At 44.0% G+C, this 18,205-nt stretch overlaps 1 protein-coding gene across 1 annotated transcript in view; it reads right to left on the reverse strand.

The window, feature by feature from the left end:
• The window catches only part of LOC308293340 (receptor-type tyrosine-protein phosphatase U-like), a gene marked incomplete at both ends in the record, with an annotated part of 255,222 nt that overhangs the window by 24,709 nt on the left and 212,308 nt on the right, over window positions 1–18,205 (reverse strand). The window contains 6 exons of the mRNA XM_080735807.1: window positions 3,736–3,871; window positions 4,896–5,050; window positions 5,487–5,603; window positions 6,525–6,622; window positions 14,815–14,851; window positions 17,451–17,468. Of these exons, the coding sequence (XP_080591933.1) occupies window positions 3,736–3,871; window positions 4,896–5,050; window positions 5,487–5,603; window positions 6,525–6,622; window positions 14,815–14,851; window positions 17,451–17,468 (561 nt within the window). The remainder of the gene's footprint in view (window positions 1–3,735; window positions 3,872–4,895; window positions 5,051–5,486; window positions 5,604–6,524; window positions 6,623–14,814; window positions 14,852–17,450; window positions 17,469–18,205) is intronic.

Below are 18,205 nucleotides of genomic sequence, written 5' to 3' on the forward strand. Positions count from 1 at the left end.
GGGGAATGGAGTCTCTACCTCCCTCTACCAGTCACAATCACTTCACCCCCCCCCCCCCCCCCCCCCCCCCTTAATAACAATGTATAATGGACTGGGCCGGCCCAGTTGTCTCTATTAGGGCCGATGGGTGGTGACTGCGTGCTTTTATAATTATTAGTATTATTAAATCTTTTTGGGGAGGGCTCGGTCGCGGCCCCAGAGACTGTCGGCCCTTCTGGCTTCTGCCAGAAGTGCCAGACCGGCCAGTCCGGGGCTGATTAAAAGCGTCTGCTAAATACCTAAACTGTAAACTGTAAACTGTTGATCGTCTATTTTTGCTTTTTATTTTATTTTCTAAGTTAAAATGAAAGAGGTTAAGTATGTCTGTGGGTTTTTATGAATACCTAAAAGATGAAAAGTCATTATATGAGCTTGTGACTAAATATTAACATTGGATTCTTTGGAAGTTCTTTTTTTTCTTTTTTTACATAACATAAGGTTTCCGCCTAACAATGGAAGATAGATATGGATACCTTCACAGGGAGATTTCAGTCGCCCAAAGGCAGCACAGCAGTTAACTCATTCTGTGTCACCTTTTCACCACTAGAGGGCGCCCAATGGCCATAGAATGCTACATTGACAAGTGCTGGTATATGCACAAGCCCTGTGCAGCCATGACTCCCTGAACACTTTCCTTTGTTCATGTACAGGAACAGGATGAAGTTAGCTTGAAGTTAGCTATTGACTACCAAGCATTTTAGAAGCCCTATTTTCGGCGATTTAGCCATGATTAAACCTTGCACACCTCATGGATATGCATGGAACAGAGAAAATGAGCTCTAAAGATCCTGGATTGCATTGGAGTGGATGGTAAATATCGGCGGCGCGACGCTCTCGCGGGCCGTGTAAACAGATAACGGCCGGCGGCGTGGCTCGAAAAAAAAATCTTTTATTTTTTATTTTTTTTAAAAGCCGAACTAGTTCGGGATCGGCACCCTGATAAGGACAAATAAAGCCGAACTAGTTCGGGATTGGCACAATAAGAGTTAAGAGTTACAGAGTTACAGATACAGAGTAAGGAAAGTACTGTCGGATACAGCAATACAGAGGCAAGACAAACTATAAGCACCGCCAATACAGAACAATGCACCTATACAACTATCCTGCACTGTGCAGAAAAAACAACAACAACACAAGATTACTGTGTCTTCGTCCCCCAAAAGGAATAAAGTGAGCATTCCAATCAGTGCAATCAAATAAAGTGTCGGTTTCCATCAGTGCAATGTGACAGAAAGGTGACAGTGTTCACAGTGCAATCAGTATAACAACCACACCCTAAAATTGCCATTAGAGGTCAGAGTCCTTAATAATAATGAATTGCATTTTTATAGCGCTTTACAATGGTTCATTCACATTGGCGAAATTAGACCTTATTCCCCATGGGTTTTCAGATCAAGGGGGCCCTGATCAACAGGGGGCCCTGTTGTCTTTGCGCGATTTAAGCGCAAACTACAATGATTAATCCACAGATTAGGAAAGTAGGGCCCTGGGACCCCTACTATATTGGAAATTACAAAATATATATAATATCCTAGTATGAATGTATGCAGATATGGGCACATTTTTTTATTCAGGACTATTAAAAACAAAATGTATTTTCGCCACTAGGGGGGCCCTTGGGTTTTTAAAACCCCAAAACCCTATCAAATTACGCTTGTGTTCATTCATTCATACATTGGGAGGTGAAGCGGCGAACAGCGTCCTCACTTCCCACATTCACACAACAATGGTGGCAAGCTGACAACGACGACTCATTGGAGGCAATGTGGGGTTCAGTGTCTTGCTCAAGGACACTTCGACATGTGGATAGGAGGAGTCAGGATTGGAACCGCCGACCCACGGATCATTGGACGACCACCTCCTGAGCCACAGCCGCCCCCTTGACACCAACGATATCTAATGCTTCACGTCACATCACTGGTTTCTCCAATATCACCTATCAGTTTAACCACTTGGTAAAACGTACCTGAGTTGCACTGTACACCAACTCTTCACAGAAAGAAAATATGACATCTACAAGCAACGCGTCACATTGTGAGCTTGTAGATCGGCTATTTTTGGTGAACGTTCCCCCAATCCCCCCCAGAATAAGGATGCTGGAGTATAAGGGCACAGTTAATCGTCAAGTATAAATGTATTTTCAGTCTGTCTTATAATGAAAACTGATTGTCTTTCGAGTTTTCCACCGTGACATACTGTATCTTAAGGGAAAAGAATTGCAAGTTTACATGCCGTAATGGCATACGGCTCTAAAAATGTACAGTGTAATTCAGGGGTGCCGTGGATGAAAAGGTTATTTAAAAGGGTGCCCTGAGTCAAAAGAAGTTTGCTGTAGGATTATAATGATTTTGGATGGAGGGCCACAACTAGTTCAAAACAGTGTCTTATTGCAGCCAAGGAACAGATGGAAGAGAGCAGTCCAACATCCTCAATAGCAGTCCCATGAATAATTTGCCATAGCTGCAGGCTTACTAGGATTTTAACACGATAGCTTGTGTAAAGGTTAGTCACATATCATTATGATACAAAATGCCATAAATAAGGCGAGCATTGTACGTTTTCCTGCAAGATGGACCAAGAAGTAGGCTAGGTCTGCAATGCATGACAGTATAATTGGAATTTCGACATTAAAGCTATACTGTGTAAGTTGCTCAACTAGTGGTAAGTAGCGTCTTTCGGCCGTTTTTCGCTGCGGACCGGGCCTCACACCCCCGCGTCACCCCCGCGTCTGCCTCCACCTCGCCGAGATCTATCTTTGGAGGGGTCCCTGGTTCCTGTGCGTTCAGGCATTCCGGAGAAACGGAGTGTTTCACCCGAGTATAGATAGAGACACACGGGCGCCTACAAATATGGCCGCCCCGCCCTATTGTGATAGCTAGCGACCCCACTTCAAGATGCGCTGTGATTGGCCGGCAGTGTATAACCCTCGCTGTGATTGGCCGGTAGTGTATGATGACGTCATTTTGCCGGGAAATCTTAATCTTAATCTGTCACTGCTAGAAGAAAATATATAAAGAGAAGGCTTCAGAAGCTGAAAATAACGGAGTGGGTGTTCTAAAACTTTAGCGATTTAAGAGTTAGGACAATTTTAAGATTTGTTTTATAAAAAAAGTTACATGGTATAACTTTAAAGCTCAACTATGTGATTTTTTTAGTGAGTAAAATGTTGTTTTATCCAATCTGTATGGTGTGCTAATGCATTGTAACTTTTACAATTACATTGAATGTGATCTCCCTGCTCTTCTATTGAGACATTCAGCTTGTGTGTCTGGGTTTGATATGGTCTTGTTTCTGCTTTGACACAAATTTGGACCTGAAATTCAATTTCAGTGTCCGCACAGTATTGTGGACCTTACCAAGATTTAATGTTGCTCCATATACCTGTGTGCGTACTTGCGTAGTGACAAATAAAACGTTTTGATTCTTGGGTTATTTTTAACATCTCTAGCGGCGGGGTTCGTTTGCAGTGTCAGTCGGTCCGGTACTTTGGTCTAATGTGTGGATTTACATGAAACTGGAGCCTGGAGGATGAATGCTGACCATTTGAATGCCCCATGACCTTTCCTCTCGCACCACCCTGAGGCCAAAGGGCACTTTGCAGGTTTTTAATGAAGGTACTTCATTTAATGTCACTTTAAAGCTTAAAGCTAATGTTTGTATAAACATACAGTCCATGGTGGTGGACACAGTACTGACCTCTGTCTGGATCATGTTGATGCGTCGGGAACAGAGGGTTTTGACACAGTTGTAGATGTCCACCACGCCTTCACATTCAGCCATGTCCAGCATGACGTCCAGAACGATGTAGCAGCCTGTCCGCCCCGCCCCCATGCTGGAGACAACACAGAGCGTTGACATGGTTCAATAGAGGGCTGGTCGCCTCTTACATTCAGCCACACTACAATGGCTACGTTTGGAAATAAACAGCACAAAGGGGGGGGGGGGGGGGGGGGGGGCAGGACAATGACTGAAAACATCGATTTAACAATGGTTCCCAAATTGGAGTCTTGTTAGTTAAAGTTGCTATATGCAGTTTTCTGTTGACGTAAGCAGGAAAAAGGCAATTGCTTATTTTTTTATTTTTTATTTTTTTTTATTATATTCAGACGGCTAACCATGCTTCCTAAAGAAATGTTGTCTCTGTGACACTTCCTGGGGCCACAATCTGCCTCCAAAACTATTATTTTCATCTGTGAGAAGTTCTGTCATTGGTAGATAGACAGACAGCCTGCCCAATAAGCAGACCAATCAGGACCGCCTCTTGTTCTTGTTCAGATTGCTTGACCTGTCTGTCAATCTTTTTAGCCCCGGTCGTCTGGTTCATGCACCAATGAGCTGCTAGTGACAGAGCTTCTTACAGATAAAATAATAGTTTTGGAGGCAGACTGCGGCTCCTAGAAGCGCCACAAAGACTAGATTTTTTTAGGGAGCATTGTTAGCCGTCTGAATATAATAAAATAAAAATAAAAAATAAATTACCTGTTTCCTGCTTATGTCAGCAGAAAACTGCTTATAGCTACTTTTATATAGCAGCAAAATAAAGTTCAACCACTTAAACCCCATTTCATACTTTGGCTATTGGAAAATAGCAGTTCTATAAACTCACAGCTTGTAAAATCTTGAAAATGAATAAATAAAGTGAAACAGTTTTGAATAATGTTTGAATATTTGTAACCACACAATTATTCTTTTATCAATCTTCCAGTGAGGCAGAGTGGTGGTCGGGTACACAGAGAGACAGGGAGGGAGTATGTGTGTGTGTGTGTGTGTGTGTGTGTGTGTGTGTGTGTGTGTGTGTGTGTGTGTGTGTGTGTGTGTGTGTGTGTGTGTGTGTGTGTGTGTGTGTGTTCAGGTACCTGCAGTGCACCACCACAGGTCCGGCGTCGGGGGGCATGGAGCTCTTAACGCGCCGCAGGAAGGCCAGCAGTCCCGTGGCGTGGTGGGGGACGCCGTGCTCCGGCCAGGAGGTGAAATGGAACTGGCACACCTCGTGTTTGGCAGGGTAGCCTCTCTGCATGAACAATAACACTGTCTCGCTGATCATGAGGACATGGCTCGCACATTAAAATGACACCTAACAATGAATTATACACCCAACGATGGCCTTCGCTGGAAGAATGCCACACAATCCTGTTAAGTCGCCAAGTGGGACGTGCCTAAAAACAACTGCGACAGATCTGACTCTTTGGGTCACATACTATAATAGAAATACCTGCAATTTTTTCAGTTTTCATGCTGTGTTTTGGAGTTGTAAGGTTATACTGAGGGCATTTCAATCATGATTTTTGTTTTTACTCATTTCTCACTTTTTTGTGTGAAGGCTTGATGATTGTGGTCTTTCGTTATGTTTTGTCTTTCAAGACGGGTCTATTTTGTTTTAAATGTCAGGTGTGTGTTTGTGCGTGTGCTTGTGCGTGTGCGTGTGTGCTTGCGCGTGTGTGTCTCACCCTCTCCATAGCAAAGGTGCGGACGGTGTATTCTGATAGAGTTTCAGTCTTCAGCAGCGTTATCTTGATGTCTCCATACAGTTCACTGTCATCAGGCCAGTACTTACAGCACTTTATCTGGACAAACAAACAAACAGTATATGTATGTATACTTGTGTATTACTATACTTTTGAAGACCAAAATAGTGCAATTTGAGAAACGGACATTGTGAGCACCATTGTCCTTACAAGGAAAAGGGTTGTGTTGTGGTTTGTGTGGTGATTTTTTTAATTAATTCTTAGGTTAGGCTTACAACCAGTAAATGTTTTCAGGTTAGGGTTAAGGTTAGTGTTAGTGTTAGGCATTTAGATGTTAGGTCTAGGGGTTGGTGTTGGGGTTCAAGTTTTTTTCCTATGTTATACTATATATAAGCTGTGTGGCTTATATATGGCTACAAGCTGGTAGATCGACAATTTAAACTATTTTCAATGTCGTCCTCACAAGTATAGCACCTCAGTGTGTGAGCGTGCGTGCGTGGCTTGTTGACTAAACGGTTAAACGATGCTGTTTGGATTTCATGTGAGAAAGACAATGAACTCATTTCTGCTAAATCCAAAACTGATTTAGATTTCCGAGGAGAGCAGAGGTCTGGAGAAAGACTTCAGCACCATGGACAGCACCTAGACCGTGGCCAACTGGTTGCTGGGACGTATAAGTGCCAATTCGCTATACTGAAATGGCTCGAAGTGATGACATCTGCCCTCTGATCAGCCTTGGGCTATAAAAGCAGCAGGTTTCTCCTCAGAAAGAGCTCACTCTCCTCGATGGAGTAGATAAGGGGATGTGCATCAGGGCTGACCTTGTAGCAGTGTCATCAAAGTAACTGGTGATAACTCACGGCTCTCTGCTGGGACCGGCAAGACACTACCATCCACCAAGCCGAGCTACAACTGCTGATATATCTACTGTATGAAACAAATGATAAAGGGCAGCTCCATAAATACATGTTGCCTCCATCTATCTTCCCCGATGGGAGGTTTGGTCGGAGGTATACGTACCCTGCCCACCTCCACCAGCTTGGTGATCATGACGATGCTGAAGCAGTTCTCCTGCCACACCATTCTCCAGAAGTCATAGATCATCTCCTGCTTGGGACCTGTGTGGAGGACGGAGGTGAAGGGGGAGGGGAGGTGCGCACACAAACAGGCAAGGGAGACGGACAGAGAGGGGTGGAGAAAAAGAGGTGCAGAAGGAGGTGGAGGAACAGACACCGAAGCAGATAAAGAAAGAGTTGCAGGAAAAGAAAGAGGAGGTGGTGCAGACGGGAGGCACAGAAGGAGATGGGGGCCAAGAAGTGGAGTTAAAGAAATAGATGGTGACACGAATAAAAGGATGCACAGAAGGAGACAAAGGAGTAGACAGAGAGGAGGATGCAGGGGGTGGAGAGATGAGCCATAAGTCAGAGCAAATAGCAGCAATAACCATCAACACAGACACGCTGTAATCCATGCCAGAGAATAGAGTAACAAAGTGTCATTTGTGAACTATTGTCCATTCTGTATTCTTCTCCTACGGGGAGAAATGTCATTTCAATATACCCACAAATCCTGAGACGTAACATAAACAAAGCCCTGCGTTGGCTCACCGAGGTGCCGTTTGCTGACACAAATCACAGTCCCCAGGGCTGATGACACTTTCATTGATTTCATTACACTGTGCTTCTGATAATATCACAAGGCTCTATCTCATACTGGCTGCTGAGCCGGTTATGTCTTTTTAATGATCAATATGTCCCTTCGTTTTAACCCATTTAGGCCTACAATTATTGAATGCCTTAACTATTGAAAAATAGCAGATATACAAGCTCACATAGATCTGCTATTTTTGAAAAATCGTGAACATTTTTCAATATATATATTTTTCAAAGCAGACTTTTGTAACTCAAATCTCTGCTTCTGGGGGGTCCCTGGAACAACATATTTTGAGATGGGGGGTCTGCGGCCGAATAAATGTAATTTTGGGGGTCCTTGACGTGAAAAAGTTTGATAACAGCTGATTTAGAGGAAGGATTTAGAGGTCGGGTCAAAGATCGGGTCAAAGATATTCAAAGACTTCTACAAGCTCGCTTCTACAAGCTCGCAGCGCGGCACTCGGTGCCGCGCTGTGAGCTTGTATATCTGCTATTTTTCAATAGTTAAAGTATAAAATAATGGTTAAAGTGGTTCAAATCTAACACGACTCGGGCGTGTTCCAGGTATTTGAGAGTTAACACCTCTTGACACCCACACAGCTTCATAGGAACATTGTGTGACATCACAGCTTCATAGGAACATTGTGTGACATCGCCTGGAACGGATACACACGACCTTCGCTGAAAAAGGTCCCTATCAGTCGTCCTGCCACATGATTGATGGTGACGCGATGGGAACACTTCGTTTTCTCTCACAACTGCACATCTCCCAAGTCCCAACACACAGTGGCTTTGAAAGGAGGATAATACTTTCCTTCTTTTTGACAATGAAAAATCGAAATAATAATAACTGCTAAAATATCGACCACTTTTATATGTTTGTATTTATCTTTATACCACCAAAGGCTGTTCGGTTTCACAAAACATTGTTCAGCTTCCCAGGCTATTAAGGTGTTGTATTGGCATCACGAGACCACTGCTCCGATTGGCCTGCAGTATTGCTGGCCCAGCCCCCTGCCTTGTTTCTGTTGCGGGAGCTACAGTAACTGGCCAGATTTACTTTGATTATTTTCATCATTCAAAGAACCTCTTGGATGGTTATGATTATGAACTTATGGCTTATAATAAAATCCTCTATACTGACTGAATTGAATTTATACTGCCAAAATATATGTTATGGTCTATCTATTCTGAAATGCTTCTTCAAACAGTGCTATTGCGTAAAAAGGAGGAGGAGGAGTAGCGGTGCCACACATTTACAGCTTAAATAACATCTGACAGTGATTCCAACCCAAAAGCAGACACATCTGATTCACCAAAACACCCACAAGTACAGCAACATTTGGGCCAACGGAGGGCTTTGATCTAAATCACTGTCAAAAAAATCTAATTAGAGCAGCACTTGTACTTCTTTGCATCATAATTCTTTTCTACCTTTGTCTTAACATGGCATGTGTTTGTGCCCCGGGCGAACCTTACAAGGCTCTGTGAAGGCTGAGAGACGCAGAGGAACAATTCATCATAGCTGCCTCTTTTATAATAATACCAAATGACGGCTGCAATAGAAAAGAAAAACACGGCCCCCTCACGCATTAGAATGACAATACCAGTCACCAGAACCAAGAACCGGTGTTTTTGATGAATCCATCGTGGTTAAAATGGAGTTTGGAGTTACAATGGGTTTTTATGGGTAGGAGGTTCAAGGTTGTACTTTATTGTTACATCTTTTGTAGAGGTACATAAGAGTAAAACGTATTTTTGTTCGGCTTCCTTCAGACAATGCTGTGGTATATATGTATATAAAAAAAAACAGCAGAACAAAAAAACACATCTAAGATAAAATAATAAGTAATAATGGCTTAGGAAAGAAAGAGTGCAAAGGGCAAAAGAGCAAAGAGAATGTAAAAAGCATCCTCAGCTGTACATGTGCATAAAGTTTGGTATATTGGGGGGGGGGGGGGGGGGGGGTCGGCTAGTCTATTCTTTTTGCTCTGGACCGTTCTCATCTTTGACAGTTTGTTCATGTGCCTGATTGTTTGTGGAAAGAAGCTTTTTTGCAGTCTGTTGCTAGCTAGCTTTGAGACTGCGTAGCCGTTTTCCATGCGGCAACATCTTGAACAGGCTGTGGTTGGGATGGTGTAGATCTTTGATGATTCCTTGGGCTTTTTTGACACAGCGTTCGTCGTACAGGGCTTGGATTGGTGGGAGATCACATCCGCTGATCCGTTCGGCTGTCCGCACAACCCTCTGCAGGGCCTTGCGGTTGAGGTCAGTGCAGCCGCCGTACCATGCAGTGAAGCAGCCAGTCAGGATGCTCTCTGTGGTGCCTCTGTAGAAAGCTCTTAGGACTTTGGGGCCCATCCCAGCCTTCTTCAGCTTTCTGAGAAAGTAGAGGCGTTGTTGTGCTTTCTTGACAACCCGCTCTGTCTGCACTGCCCAGGTAAGATCCTCAGAGATGTGCACTCCCAGGAATTTGAATTCTTTAACCCTCTCCACTGCAGCGCCCCCGATTTGGAGGGGTGAGTGGTCTCTAGGAGGCCTCCTGTAGTCAAAGATGATCTATTTTGTCTTGTCCACATTGAGAGCAAGGTTGTTCTCCTGGCACCATGTTTCCAGGTTCTCCACCTCTCTCCTGTAAGCTGTTTCATCGTCGTTCGTGATCAGGCCAATGACTGTGGTGTCGTCCGCAAACTTGATCAATTGGTTCGAGCTGAACAGGGCCACACAGTTGTGGGTGTACAGGGAGTAGAGAAGGGGGCTCAAAACGCATCCTTGAGGTGCTCCTGTGCTGAGAGACAGAGGGGCAGAGGTCTTTGTTCCCATCCTCACCACCAGGGTGTGTCTGATAAAATGAATATCACGTCTAAATACTGAATGAACTGTCTGGGGGTGCTCTCAAAAGCCTCGTTAGACATTAACACATTCCCAGCCACCCCAGAAATGGCTGTGCGCTTATACGGCTGGCTAATTTCTATTAATTTCAGGATTATGTTTAGAATATGTTACTGCACCGATTTTATTACACCACCAGAGAGCGCCAGCTACATGTCTATCGTTACACTGTAGAGGCCTCAGGCTTTCTGATATGAGAACGTAACATCTCCATTCACTTTGGCTAGCAAAAATTCGTTATTCAAAAACATCGTCGCCGCGTGGCGCTCCACGTGCGTGATCAGTGCACACCCATATAATCATTCACATGGTCTCTATGCATACGACAAATACGACCTACAGAAGCTTAAAAGTCTATTTTAAGTTTGTGTGTTTTGCTATAGCTAAACTAGCTATGCCGACCCGGAAAAGATCGCGCAATTCCGGTTTTGTTTCAACTGGGCGTGATCGCTTGCCCTGCACACACACATATACACATTTTTTTCGGGAAAAAAAATAAAATAAAAAAAGACCATTCAAAAGGCGATCGTCACTGAGCTCCATAGTTAAAAAGCCGATAAGACGACGGGGGACAGGAAGTGAGATTAAAATGACTCCAAACATGTTTGAAAAATTGAAAGTGAAATATCCCTTTAAGCTCATTTGTGGCTTTCTATTACAAGTGAATTGTGTCTCAATCAAACTGTTAAGGGGACACGTAAAACAGCGTAGTCTGGATCAGTATGCTCTCATAACAAACAGCATGACTGACAACCCCTTTCCTCCATGGGGTTTGTCCGTGGCTCACTCTCCTGCTTGGTAAATCACGGCGTTCAGTCTCTCCTTATATCGCACATTATGTTCACTTCTTCAGGCGTCAGCCGGGCCCCGTCGATACATCACCAGAGGGTCCAAGGAGAAACGGATGCAGATTGATCCACCGACTGAGTCGATACGTATGCGCGGTGCGCCGCGCCACTCCGCTCCTTCAGGCGCCGCAGCACGCCGGACAGCTCTCGGGGGCGAGGAGCGAAATTGGCTTTTTCGCTGCCTCCCACTCCTCCGTCTCCCCTTCCTCATCCAACTCCTCCCACACCTTCATCCTGGACAGAATACAGAACGGTTCCATGCAGAGCACCTGCTGCTCTCCTACACAGGAACATGTGGCTCCAGGCTCAACTCATTGCATCAGCTTCTATGGGCCTCTGCAGCACAGCAGCCCACAGAGAGAAGGACTATTCATATGCAAACACACACCGCTGATGCGTCACTGAATACTGTACGACTCATGTGCTTAATAGTGTGCGGTGTGCAGGGGCGTCACAAGGGGGGGAAAAGTGGGACTGGGTTACTAGGGCCCAAGGTGGAGGGGCCTTCATAACTTTATATTTTAGCTATTGAAAAATAGCAGATATACAAGCTCACAGCGAGCTTGTATGTAGATCTGCTATTTTTGAAAAGTAATGAAAATGTGTGCAAATCTTTGTATTTATGTATTTTTTAAGCGAACAATTGTAACTCAAATTTCAATTGCTTCTGGGGGGTCCTTGGAACTAAATATTTTGAGATGGGGGTCTGTGGCCAAAAACAATACATTTTGGGGGTCCTTAAAGGAGTAGTTCACCCCCAAAATGACTTTTTTTCTATTGATTACTCATGCCATGGAGACTAGAGTTCAATAATATTTTTTGTTTTTTGTCACATTCCTAAGACAAAAATGTGATAACAATAAATTTACCCCCATTCGTTCCGGATGGGGACCCGTTTCGAAACGGGTCCCCATGCGGAATCAATGGGGGTAAATTTACTCAAATACATTTTTTGTCTTAGGAATGTGACAAAAAACTAAAAATATTACTGAACTCTAGTCTCCATGGCGTGACTAATCAATAGAAAAAAAGTAATTTTGGGGGTGAACTACTCCTTTAACATGAAAAAGTTTGAGCACCACTGACATAGAAACATAGGTTTTTCAAAAAACCTTCAAAGACCTTTTTCACGATAAAAAAAAATAGCAGATCGAGATCTGCTATTTCTCAATAGTTAAAGCACAAACTAACACAGTGAATGGGTGAATACCCAGGGCCCAGAATTTGGTGCGACACCACTGGCGGTGTGTGTGCGTGCGTGCGTTTGTGTGCAGTACACGCACACATGACAAAGTAAAAGCAGACAGATGGTGTGAGAGACAGAGGGAGGAGAGGGGTGTCGCGGTTGGGGGGGGAGGGGAGCAGTGTGTGAAAGTGTGTGCGAGAGAAAAGGAGACAATTTCAACACTTTTTTTTTTATACCAAGAAGGTTGCAACCAAAGACAAAAGACAGACAGGAATCAGAGAGGGATTACGCTCTGAAGACACAAACTGGCTGAATAAACAGAAGAGCCGTGTTTATTTGTGTTTTGTGAAATGTGTGTCTGTGGTTTCTGCAGGCGACATAATACTTTACATAACCTACAGAATGATAATGCGCCGCCGTCGTCTCTCCTCCGGCAGAAGAAAGACACAAAGTAAAGCGTTTCACACAGAGACGGTGTAACCGCGTGGGACTGACTGACAGTCGCCACCCGCTGTTTTACCCATTTTAGGCCTAGAATTATTGAATGCTTTAACCAGTGAAAAATAGCAGATATACAAGCTCACAGCGCGGCACCGAGTGCCGCGCTGCGAGCTTGTAGATCTGCTATTTTTGAAAAAGTCGTGAAAATGTGTGCAAATCTTTGAATATATGTATAGTGAACGTTTGTAACTCAAGTTTTGCTTCTGGGTGATACATATGATTTTGGGGGTCCTTCACATGAAAAGGTTTGAGAACCACTGACATAGTAGTCTCTCAAGAACAGACTAACTGAGCTCCAGTTAAGTGAAAAGGACCTTTTCTTTGACGATGGCTAGCCAGATTGCCGACATAGAAACATAGGTTTTTAAAAAAAAACCTTAGAAGGATTCAAAAGACAAATTCTAATTTTCACCATTTTTCGAAAATAGCAGATCCACAAGCTCGCAGCGCGGCACTCGGTGCCGCGCTGTGAGCTTGTATATCTGCTATTTTTCAATAGTTAAAGCATAAAATAATGATACGCAATAATGTGTACCCGTTCTAAATGGGTTAACGTCTGGGGACTCGTGTCTGGGAGACGGGCTTCGTTCAGACGTCTGCCTCCTGCTGGAGACTTAGGTTCAGATCTGAACGCGTTTTATTTGGTCAAGTGGATAGCTGAGTTCACACCACAAACTATAACCGTGCCAATTGCGACCGCCATGCCCTCGTTGACGACAACCAGTGGTGGAAAAACTACTCACATGTTTTACGAAGTAAAAGTACTAGTAAGACGCCTCAGGGCGAGGTCGCGCCACAGTGATGTGGACATCAGGGCAGTGGATATCAGGGCTGTGGACATCAGGGATGTCCATATATGGGCATAAAGGGATTTGTTCCCCTGGCATCACAGGGATCTCCATATCTCCATATATGGACATAAAAGGGATTTGTTCCCCCTGGCATGACAGGGATCTCTCTAACAGGGCATCCTTAATATTGATGACATCAGGGAACTCCATATATGGGCATAAAAAGGGATTCTGTTAGTGTGACATCACAGTGAAGCAAGTAAAAGAAGAAAAGTATTGGCATCAAAATGTACTTAATATTGACCGCCATTTTAACATACCTCCGTACTCCCACCTGCCATTCGTCTCCATAGACTTCCATGTAATTGGGTGTGCACGGATCATGCACACCCATGCCTAGATAATGCACCACGTGTGTCCACATTGCTCACAGCTTTCAAACAAAAAAATCCGAATGGAAATCCGTTCAGGCATTCATGAGATAACAGCCACTATGTTTAACAAAGATGGCTGCCAAAATGGCTGCCATGCTTGAAAGATGGGGTTGCTATGGGGGTTAAACATGCAATTTCGCGATTGCTATCATGCCTACTCCATTTTTGGGGGTCAAATTTTTTTTTTGAAAAAAACATTTTTTGAAAAGTTTTTTTTTTTTTTTTTTTTTTTTTTTTTTAATTCTCGGGACTATCGGGCCTGGCGGGGAAAGACATTGGAATAATCTCGGGACTATCGGGCCTGGCAGGGAATGATTTAAAGTACCAAAAGTAAAAGGACTCATCATGCAGAATGCTCCATTTAAAGTTTGCAAATAAATGTGTCATTTGACACGATACATACGCTACCCCCCCGGCCCCCTGTAATAACTCTGAGGACCCCCTAGGGGTCCCGGACCCCCTGTTGAAGACCCCTGCTCTAACCACTACACTAGGGCGGCCTGACTGACAGATACAGAGAGCTATTTATGGGACCGTTTTACAGGGGATCGGAGAACGCGACAAGAGACAGTCAGGCAGAGTATGATGAAAAATCGTCTCCCCCGTCGCTCACACACATTAATTATTCAAGCAGCTCATTTCAATAACCGACAGCTGGGGATCTGCGTGGAGAGGCAAGACACGTCCCCACTGTGCCCCGTCCGCACAAATATGAAAACACGTTGCGCGTTCGTCATTGTTATGTGTTCTCCGCGTGTCCTTGAAAAGTTGAGGGTCTGTAACTCTGAGAGATGTAATCAAATGGACCCTTACAGGCACATATGCACACACTCAAGTTGACTGAGAATATTACAGTGTAGATTGGGGTGCCACGGCTCAAAAACTGCTATCGAACGGGCGTTCGCGGCCTGATGCTAATCAAACTGGGGATCCTTGAAATAAAAAAAAGTTGGAAATTAAATTGGTGCGTTATATAATGTACGTATTCCCTGGGCGTGAGACTCACCTTGGGTGGCGATGAAGTGGTTGGACCGCTGGTAGCCCTGTATGAAGTTGACAGGAGGAGAGGAAAAGAGGTTGGAGGAACCAGAGAGAGCGTGTTAATAATGACAAAGAATAAAATCACAATACGAACACGGATTCTGGGACTTCTAACTCTCATTCAGCACCAAGTCATGTCTCATTGGTCTAAGAGCTTCGGGGTCGTTAGCAGCGAAAATGTCTGCTGGACTTTTTTAATAATAAAAAGAAAAAAAGAAAAAACATATTTCACAGCCCACAAAAAACTATTTGTGCTCTGGCATCGACGATTGCTCTTTATTGAGCGGCCAAATGCATGCCTTTTGTTGCGGTATGACACTTAAAATCATAAAATGATGATCTTTGTCTCCGCCGGAGTCTGCGAGGCCGCGTCATTATGAACAGAGTGAGAGAGCTGCATGTTAATGGTGGCCTGGCGGTCAGCTCCCAGCATGCATCTGTGTCTCCTGGTCAGCCAGACGTAAACACTGAGTGATCTTTGACTTATTATACTATACCTGAGCGACTCTGACTGATCTGGATGAATGTCTCCCTTCTCCTCAGCTCTGCATTACAGCAGCTATCATACAGGATGGTTTGCCTTATTTGTGGTTACTTAACCCTCCACCAGGCAAAGCCTTGTGTAGTAAAAATGTGCTGCAAGATTCATTCCTAAGCTATCGCTGTGAAGTGATTCCAACTCCTGCATACACATAATACACGTTTGTACCAGAGACACAAAGTGTGTCACACACTGACTATATGTATTATTGAATTACAGTACATATTCAGCCAGGCAGCCAAGCTAACAACTTTCATTCTGCAACTGTCATGGATGTCAGAATAAAGTTGAGATGGACGGCCATTGCCATGGAAAAGAGCAGACCCTGATCCCCATGAGCCTTTTGGTGCCAAACTCCCACACACCGAACTGTTTCATGTTTGTTACCTTGGCAACCACGTTGCCAAACAGGAGGCAAGCGAGGACACATAAAAAACAAAAAAAAAATGATGGAAAGGAAAAACATAACATGCGCGAGCACTCTTGACACCAAACAAGCCAACCAATTACATTCAAAATGAAGAAAGAATGTCTTCCTAAAGTGCTTTCTGCACCTGCAGAATAGAACCAAAGAAAATCATCTTTCACTTTGACACACACAAGAATAGTTTACAATCTCCCAAGAGACTTAAAGGAATACTCCACAGTTCTTCCAAGTTTATCTCAACCGGGTCCTTGGTATAGCAGGAGGATTTTTTTTTTCATTGGATCAAACAAATACTACAATATCCAGCATGCTTCACTCTAGTGTCCTTACTCAAGGGCGTTTCACACTGACCACTATAAATATAACTCAAGTCAAGTGGATGGCAGACTTCACACCACAAATATATTATATAAAAAACGCAATGGTGAACAATATAGTTCACTGCTCAGGGTGAACAGCCCTTTAGAATAAATCAGATTCTTGGTCACTAATGGTCTCTCGCTTGGCCAGGGCGGTGTTGACACTTGACAGCTGCCTGCGATTCTACCTCTGGTTGTCATATTTTTGGGGGGGGAAATGTATTCTAGTGGGAAAAGACTATAAAATCTGCGGTGGGTGGGGTGCTGAGAGAGGTTTCCTGAGTGGGTGGGGTGCTAAGAGAGGTTTCCTACCGCAGAGAATAGACTTTCAACAACGCAAAAACTTCCTTTGGTTAGGTGAGTACCAAAGTACTTTTGTTTATTTTGACTGAAGTTGAGCCCTCGTAGGGGTAGAGAAATCCTGGTCTAGTCTTTGAGTCACCCGTCTGTCAGAGCGTCAGTGAGAATCGCTGACGCTCTGGACCAGAGCTAGTTGTGTGACCCAGTGGATTATTGTACATATCGATGGCCAAAACACAAAACCTCCAATCTGCAAATTTCATGATTTTTGGGTTTCACTTGAAATGAGGACAACAGGCTATGCTGCACATGGTCAGTCTGTCTGCAAGATCGTTCTGCCCCTCATTTTGCAAAAAATGTCATGTGACCAGAACAAGACATTTGACAGGTTTGCAAAAGTGGCAAAATGATGAAGCTCAAAACCTCCTATCTGCATTGCCTTGTTGATTGCAAATGATTGGTGTCAGGTGGTGAAACCTTTGATAAAAAATTTTAATGGTAATACTTGTAACAGACATGTAGAATGTCTTGATCTCAATTAAGTGCTGTAAAAAGTGTTATTTAACAAAAAGATAGCCTAACTATTTCTAGGTAAAAACTTCCTATCTGCATGTTCGACTGCTAGGTTTTTACCTAGAAATAGTAGAAACAGTAGATAGGAGGTTTTGCGTTTTTACGCACATTTTCTTTTCCATTTTCCCAACAAAGTGAATTTCTCAGATCTTTGCGTTTTGGCCATCGATATGCATGATGTGACCTAGTGGATTCTTCTGTGTGGAGTCAACACAGCCACAGCCAGTTTGTCTCAATTGAACTCAAAAGGAATAGCAATGGTCAGGAGGGCTCAGCAGCTCATAGCAGGAGAGAGGAGAGGAGAGGAGAGGATGGTTGCAGGCCATGGAGAGCTGGCAGGGACACAGAGGAGTCAATAGATGGGAGGATAGATGGAAGGAGAAGAGAAGCCAAGTACTTACTTCCCTGTTTATCCGAATCTAAGCGACGCCAAAGGTTGTGGAGGGAGGAGGGGAAAGAAAAGAAAGAGAGAAAGTAAAGAGAGAGAAGAGGGAAGGCGGGGAGGAAACAACAGCTAGTTATTGTGATCACAGAACAGTGGGAGTTGTGCTTGTCGACGTGCCGCACAGCGATTACGAAATGAGGAAAACATATTTTGTAATGCATCCCGGTAGTGGTACCCATGGTTATGGCAATTATTCTTCTGCTCCTGTAGCAGATTCCCAACCTGCAGACAAGACCCGTTGTTGTCCAGGCACAATGAAAACAGAGATCTATCAAGAGTCACAGTATATGACACAAAATCACATCATTATAGAAAAAAAAAGAACATAATGCCTGGTGGTGAGTCATAGCTCTGGAGATTGGCTATTCAGGGTGTGTGTGTGTGTGTGTGTGTGTGTGTGTGTGTGTGTGCGTGTGTGCGTGTGTGCGTGTGTGCGTGCGTGCGTGCGTGCGTGTGTGTGTGTGTGTGTGTGTGTGTGCGTGTGACTGTGTGTGTGTGTGTGTGTGTGTGTGTGTGTGTGTGTGTGTGTGTGTGTGTGTGTGTGTGTGTGTGTGTGTGTGTGTGTGTGTGTGTGCGTGCGTGTGTATGCTCATTTGTGTTCTCATTTGTGTTCTCCCTGCAGCATGTGACAGTGTGAGGGTAACATTCACGCGGGCCTATTAGGGTACTGTTGTGCTGGCAGTGTGCTTTGCACTTGAAACTGAGAAAAAA

The sequence above is a fragment of the Nannobrachium achirus genome (genome assembly GCF_963921795.1).
Source record: "Nannobrachium achirus genome assembly, chromosome: 10".
Taxonomy (NCBI): domain Eukaryota; kingdom Metazoa; phylum Chordata; class Actinopteri; order Myctophiformes; family Myctophidae; genus Nannobrachium; species Nannobrachium achirus.